This window comes from Elephantulus edwardii, unplaced genomic scaffold (genome assembly GCF_000299155.1).
Source record: "Elephantulus edwardii isolate Elephantulus edwardi_28Jun2011 unplaced genomic scaffold, EleEdw1.0 scaffold00026, whole genome shotgun sequence".
NCBI classification, from domain to species: domain Eukaryota; kingdom Metazoa; phylum Chordata; class Mammalia; order Macroscelidea; family Macroscelididae; genus Elephantulus; species Elephantulus edwardii.
In genome coordinates, this window is record NW_006399776.1 from 6,106,116 (window position 1) to 6,113,421 (window position 7,306).

The following is a 7,306-nucleotide window of genomic DNA, read 5'->3' on the forward strand; positions in this document are numbered from 1 at the left end:
CCTTGAATGGTTCCAACAAGAGGCCCCTGGCCCACAGCTCATTGCCAGCCCAAACCATCCAAACTAATCAGTTCACACAGAGTTTTAAAATTCTTTTGGGACTGAGTCTTCAGTTGAAGACATGTGTGGGTAGCTGCTGGATTTTAAAAGGTGAGTTCTTGTTTTGGCTGTGGATGGTCTGGTTGGTTTTATTTTGTTCACAACTGTGTATGAGCTGACTGGATTGGATTGGTTTTGGCTGGTTTTTGTCAATTTAGAAGGTTAACAAAACCTGGGCATTTTGTTATTTTAAGTTGCATTTCCCAGAGACTGAAGATATTTTCACATGTTTATTGAAAACTTAGGAAGCTTTTGGGCGACTATCAGCCAAACAAGGGTTCAAACCCTCCCAAAGTTGCCTGGTGATCGGATTCTGGCTTTTAAAACCCTCCAGAGTGATTCTACTCCGCACACATGGAGTTAGAATCAACTCATCAGCAATTAACAGCAACAACACTGGAAATGTAGAGTTCTTTTGTTGACTGTTTATTTATATTCTTTGTCCTCTTTTTCTACTGAAGAGTCTATAATTAATTTATAAGAGCATTTTTAAGGAGTAAGAATGCAAGTCCTTAATAATGTGAAACATCATTATTTTCTCAGCTATCCTTTGTCTTGATCAATGATTCAATGATCTTCTTTTGTTCAGCCCCAGAAGCAAGTGCTTAATCATCACATATATCTTTTTCTTATGACTTAAAGTCTCACTACCTTATGTAAGAAGGTAGATCTCCCTTTAGCCCAGGAATACAAAATTAATTAAGTGTTCTACTTTTCTCATTGTTTTATTTTTCACATTTAGGGAATCATTTCATGTAAAAGTAATTTTTTGTGTATAAGTCTGTTTATTCCCAGATAGGTGTGTTTATACACCTAGATAAAGAATTTTGGTTTTTCTTACAGATAAATAATTTTGTAGGCATTTCTGGTGGGGCTATGGTTAAAGTGGTGCTAATCTAAAGTCAGTGATTTGAACCCTCTGGCCATTTCACAGATGAAAGATGTGGTAGCCTGCTTCTGTAAGAGTCATGACCTCAGAAATCCTGTGGGACAGTTCTATTTCATTCTATAGTATTCTTACAAGGTGGAATTAATATGACAACAGTAGACATGTTTATTTTAATTTGTCAAATATTGTTTCTAAGGGAGCTCTGGTGGACTAGTGGCAAGAAGCTGTACTGCAATCCCAGAGGTACGCAGTTCGAATCCACCGCAGTTCGAATCCACCAGATGCTCTGTTGGAGAAGGAGGGGCAATCTCCTCCTGTACCAGTCAGAGCCAATTTGATGGTACACACACAAAAAATAATAAAAATTTTAAAAATAGTTTTTAAAAAATTGTTTCTTTATCACTCATAACTATTAAGTCCGAACTGACTCACAGCTGACCCTCAACCAAGTTTTAGGAGACAGTCAATCACACAGGAGGAGACTGCTCATCTTTCTACCTCAGAGTTGTTGGTGGATGTGAACCACCAGAGGTGTCGCCTATGGGTAAGCAGAACATCTCTCTGTACACTATGCCATTAGAGATTCCTACTTCCATTTATGTTGTTGTTGTTGTTGTTGTTAAGTGCCGTCAAGTTGTAGGCGACTCATAGCGACCCTACGAAGGAAAGTCCTCAACACTTGTGTGACTTTCATCCTCTTTCCATTTATGGTATATCTATGTGGTAGTCACATTACCTTGAGTGAACAAGTTTAGAAAGACTAATTTGCTCAAGATTCCATAGCTGGGAAGTGGTAGTGTTAGGATCTGAATCAAGGTCTACCTGAATCTTTAATATTATCTTACTCATTGCCATAGAGTTGGGACCAACTCATAAGGTCACCCTTCAGTCGGTGTTCCAACAGTGTAAACTGCATAGGAGGAGACTGCCTAGCTTTCTCTGCAGAGTCACTGGTGGATTTGAATCACCAGAGAAGCAATGCCTTAGAGGCAGCAACATAATTTACTATGGGCCACACCAGCAGACCTCCCTTAATTGTTATATTACAGCACTGTGGTGCCATAGTGTGTTCAAGTACTGCACTGCTAACAGAAAAGTCAGTAGCTTAAATCTACTAGCAGCTGCTCCATATGATTAAGACGGGTAATCTTGTCTTAGAAAGATTTACAGCTTTGGAAACCCAATGCAGGGCTGTTATGAGTTGGAGTCAACTCTACAGCACTAGGTATACTATACCGACTCTCTTGGGAAAGAAATGAGCTATTTCTTGGAAACTCCAAATTCACTGCTTCACATGCTCAGACTTTGGTCACTTATCAGTCTCCTAATACCACCCCAACTTCCCCCAGGGAGCTCTGGTGGCACCGTCTGTAGGAAGTTGTGCTGCTAACCCAAAGGTGGCACTTCCCTGGAAGTTCAAATCTAAAAGTGGCTCTGGGGGAGAAAAAAGCAATCTCGTTCTGTGCAATTTATAGCTTCCCAAAAACCCACTGGAGGGTCAGCTATGAGTCGGTTCTGACTTGACCACAATGAGATGAAGTATTTGGGGGTTTTTTCTTCCAGTTTCCCCCTCCCCCACACTCTCAGTTACCGGAGCAACGTATCCTTGCCCAGGCTCATGCAGAGCTGATTACAGGAGACAACAAGACTGGTGATGCGATCAGAAGGGGTAAAGGAAGGGGTAAAGTCGATGCGCTGCTTTGTGAAGATGGGTACCTCCTTCTCCAACTGGGCATTCACATAACCTACAAATGGAGAGTGAAGAAAAGGTAAGCTCTGAAAGAGGAAAAGCAGAGGAGACAAACAGGATAAATAGCTGAATATCAAGTAGCTGGTGAATCAACTCCACACTCTGGTCTTGGGCTTTCCCTACACTCTGACAGGCGTGAGGGATTCCAGAGCCTCTTTAAACTCTGGAGATGCTTTTTTATACCATGCAGTACCACCTGCTCCTAGTGGTAGTGGGGTGCTGACTTGCCGATACTCTTATCAGTCTCTGACCAGCAATCCCAGCTCAACTAAAGCAGTCTAGCTCTACCTCTCCTGTTCTCCCTGCCCTGGCAGTAATGCTTTTAGTAAGGCTTAGGGGGAAGGATGAAACTCCTTGCTGGGCAGGGGGAGCCCTGGAAAAGAGTTCCAAGTAGTGGTGTTAACAAACGCTGCCACTTAAGTCTTTACCTTCATTCCTTTACAACTGCTCAAAACCTATCATCATTTCAGATCCCTCTACCAGCTCTGCACTACTTTATGCAAAACTTTTCTCTCAACTACAGATGCCACCTAAGACTAACCAAGGTCTTAAATATTTCAACTTCATTCCCGCCCCCACCCCATTCGTTGCCACAATTCCTTCCAAGATCATCCCTTCTTTCCATTCTCCTTTCACCAACTTGCTAGCTCCCTCCTAACCACCTGGAAAGGGCCTGCTGGGAAATGCACAAAATCAAAGATCAGAAGAAGTCTTAGTCTATTCTTAGATCTCGCAGTAGCCCAGATGCGGAGCAATAGGCAAGTCACTTCCTTTCCTAGGTCCCAGTTCCCTCTTAGAAGGGTGGACATAACTGCTCCAGTGGCTTTCAAACTTCCACCAGGCCAACAGGACCCGAGAGTAGTAGGGGGGCCTAGACCAGGACTGCACGCCCCCCCCCCGAAGTGAACCTCAGTTCTTGAACGCTGCAGGCTCCAGGAGGGCTCAGAAGGGAAGTGAAGCTCTTTCTTACCCGAGTGGGGGATGCCCACGCTGGGACAGCCGGGCTGCAGGACCGTCGAGCGGGACAGCGAGTCCTCGTACTCATCCAGAATGGACGCCATGGTGCTTGGCTTCGGGGCCTTTCGTCCTGCGCCTGGGGATTGCAACTGTGCTCCTCCCAAGGGATCCCCTCCACCCCGGAGAAGCTCTCCCTGGCAAATCTGACAATTTGCCACTGGCTCCTTTTTAAAATCCCGAAGATTTTTATCGGACTCGGTTTATTGAAGGAGGAGATCGGGAAACCTCCCGCTTTAACCTGACGCGGCACTGCAACCCACACCCGCCCCTAAGGGGTCGCGGGCTTCTTGCAGCGGATCCCAGGTGAGCCTAACCTGACACCCGGCACCTCAGCTGACTCCCTCCCCCGTGACGGGCGCCTAACACGCAACTTCCGAGTTCTCAGAGTCGCCAGCACGCTTGCGCAGGGCCGGCGCGGGGCGGGGCTGCGAGGGCCGCGGAGGCGGGGCCCGAATCCTCTCCTGGGGCTGGAATTGAACCAGGAGGAAAGGCTCTGCGTATTGAGAGTTACCCGGGCGGGGAGGAGCAATGCAGTGGGCTGGCTCCGGCTGTACACAGGCCTGTCAGGACCTTGCTGCGGTTCCAGGTTTCGGCACGAGGAGGCATTCTGGACCTTTTCAGTCCACTTCACTGTGCTTATAGCGTCTTTCAAGGCAAGTCTGGTCGGCTAGCTTCCCAGACTGACCGCTCAGCCTCCGTTGTTCAGCTCCGCTTCCCATCTTTCCAAATGATTCTTGATTCCACCTTCACAAGGTTCAGGTAGAGCAGTTCTAACCTCCCTTCTCTCACACACAGGGGCACATCAGTTTCCCAAAAGTAGCGGAGTTGGTGGACAAGCCAGCAGGAAACCCTTTTCCGGGTATCGCCCTGAAGGATGTTGTTGTTGTTGTTATGTGCCATTGAGTCGCTTGCGACTCATAGCGACCCTATGTACAACAGCCCTAAACTCTACTCTGTTCTGTGCCAGTCGCACTGTCTCTGACACTCCCATCCCGATTATCCCTGTCACTGAAACAATCCCCTCATAGAGGGCCTTCCCCTCCTGTGCTGTCCTTCCACCCTCCCAAGCATGATGTCCCTCTCCAAGGACCGGTCTCTCCTCACAACATGTCCAAAGTATGTTAGACGGAGCCTTAGAATCCTTGCCTTCAAGGAGCACCCGGTTTAACCTTTTCCAGGATGAATCTGTTTGTTTTCTTGGCAGTCCATGGTACATTCAATACTCTTCTCCAGCACCACAGCTCAAAGGTATCAATTCTTCTATCCTCCTTGGTCATTGTCCAACTCTCTGATGCATAACAAGTGATTGCAAGGACCATGGCCTGTATCAGATGCACCTTAGTCTCCAGACAGACACCATTGCTCTTCCAGTACTTTGGAGAGGTCCCTAACAGCAGACTTTCCCATGGCAATGCGCCTTTTAATTTCCTGGCTTCTGGTGCCAAGAGTGTTGACTGTGGAGCCAAGCAAACTAAAGCTGCGAACAATCTCAGTCTCTTCACTATCCATCCTGATGCTGCCAATTGGCCCAGTGGTGAGAATCTTTGTCTTCTTGACATTGAGCCTCAATCCATATTGGAGGCTGCAGTCCTTGACCCTCTGCAGCAAGTGCTTCAGGTCCTCATCAGAGAAGAAGATTCAGTAGTTGGAAAACATGGACTCGGTGACAGAAATGGAGCTGGAGAGAGAATGATCGAATTTTGCACAATCAATGACTTATTCATAGCAAATACTTTTTTAAAGAGACATAATAAACGCAGGTTATATACATGGATTTCACCTGATGGTATGCATAGGAATCAGATTGATTACATTTGTGGAAAGAAACACTGGAGAAGCTCAGTATCAACTGTGAAAACTAGACCAGGAGCTGATTGTGGAACAGACCACCAACTACTCATATGCAAATTCAAGCTGAAGTTGAGGAAAATGAAACCAAATCCATGGGAACCAAAATATGACTTTGAGTCTATCCCACCTGAATTTCAGAACCATCTCAAGAACAGATTTAAGGCCTTGAACACTAACGAGTGAAGACCAGATGAGTTGTGGGAGGATACCAAGGGTATCATCCAGGAAGAGTACAAAGGGTCATTGCAAAGACAGAAGAGGAAGAGAGGACCAAAATGGATGTCAGAAGAGACTAAAAATTGCACTGGAGCACAGAGAAGCCAAAGCACAAGGAAGAATTAAAGATAGATACTAAAGAGTTGAATAGAAGATTTCAAAAGGCAGCATGGCATGACAAAGTAAAATATTACAATGAAATGTGCAAGGACTTGGAGTCAGAAAATCAAAAGGGCTGAACTCGCTCAGCATTTCTTAAGCTCAAGGAACTGAAGAACAAATTCAAACCTCGAGTTGCTATAATCAAGGATGCTTTAGGAAGAATATGAAATGATCCAGGAAGTATTAAAAGAAGATGGAAAGAATATACTGAGTCACCCTGAAGGATACGGAGGAAAAAGACTAGACATGGCTCACGAGTGGTAGATCAACTCGATTCATCTACAACAAAAGCGCTATTAAGCACATACTCTGTGTCTGGCCTGAAACTGGACACTGGGTTCACAGACAATAGTACTGCACGTCCCTACTGGCGTTGGCAGGAGGCACTGTGCCTTGGGCGCCACGTGAAGGGGGCGCCACTGAGCAGTTTCTATTAACCACTGTAGTTTCTGTCAACAGCTGTGAGAGATCACTCAGCAAGTTAAAACGAATACTTTTTAATTCAAGAGTCTTCAAGAGTCAAAGCAAACTCTGTGATCTTGTTCGACTGAGTAGAAAGAGGAAAGGGAAGAAACAGTGAATACAGCCTCATGTTGTCGCTTACCCAGCCCTACCTTAGAATCCTTAGTAACGTTTATTATCAATTTTAATCATAGAATAATGAGCGGTTTCGTTGTAAATGGCTTAAATGTAATCGTTTTTAGATTGAACATATACTAACAAATTTGTTAAATCTTTCTACACATTATTAGAGATCTCTGGTGGCTTAGGGGTAAGGCGGTGCGCTACTAACTCAAAGGAATGCCGTTCAGATCCAACAGCTGCTCTGCAGAAGACAATTAGTCTCTTCCCGTGCGATTAATAGCCTCTGAAAACCCTCTAGAGGGTTTGTTCCAACTTGACTGCACATAACAACAACATATTATTAATTACATTATTAGTAATTACTACTTCATTTTAAAAAGTTATTGATAGTAGGTTCATAAATGCTAATCACCACAGCGTTGTAGCTAAAAACTAGAACATGTCACAAAATCAGTAACTAGAAAAACAGCAGCAGCCGCAACAAAAACAATGTAGTTTGTAACACCTGCAGAGGAAACCACGTGATGTGAAGCCTAATTGCAATTAGGCAATAAGGACAGCTGAAGACAACTCATTAGAGGGCGTAAGACTAACATTGCAGAGTTTTATCCTTATAGACATCAATACATGTAAACGGAACAATTTTTTTGTTATAACTAATGACAGGATTTTTTAAATAGAACAAATTAATTTCTGCATAAATATGCAAACAGTATTTCTTTGTGGGTTTAAAAACA

At 44.5% G+C, this 7,306-nt stretch overlaps 1 protein-coding gene across 1 annotated transcript in view; it reads right to left on the minus strand.

Moving 5' to 3' along the window:
• VPS18 (vacuolar protein sorting 18 homolog (S. cerevisiae)) overlaps window positions 1-3,832 on the minus strand; it is a 13,523-nt gene extending 9,691 nt beyond the window's left edge. Inside the window, exons 1-2 of the mRNA XM_006883003.1 lie at window positions 3,709-3,832; window positions 2,580-2,733 (exon numbers count right to left, since the gene is read on the minus strand). Of these exons, the coding sequence (XP_006883065.1) occupies window positions 2,580-2,733; window positions 3,709-3,799 (245 nt within the window). The 5' untranslated portion in view covers window positions 3,800-3,832. The remainder of the gene's footprint in view (window positions 1-2,579; window positions 2,734-3,708) is intronic.
• Window positions 3,833-7,306: the final 3,474 nt, after the last annotated feature.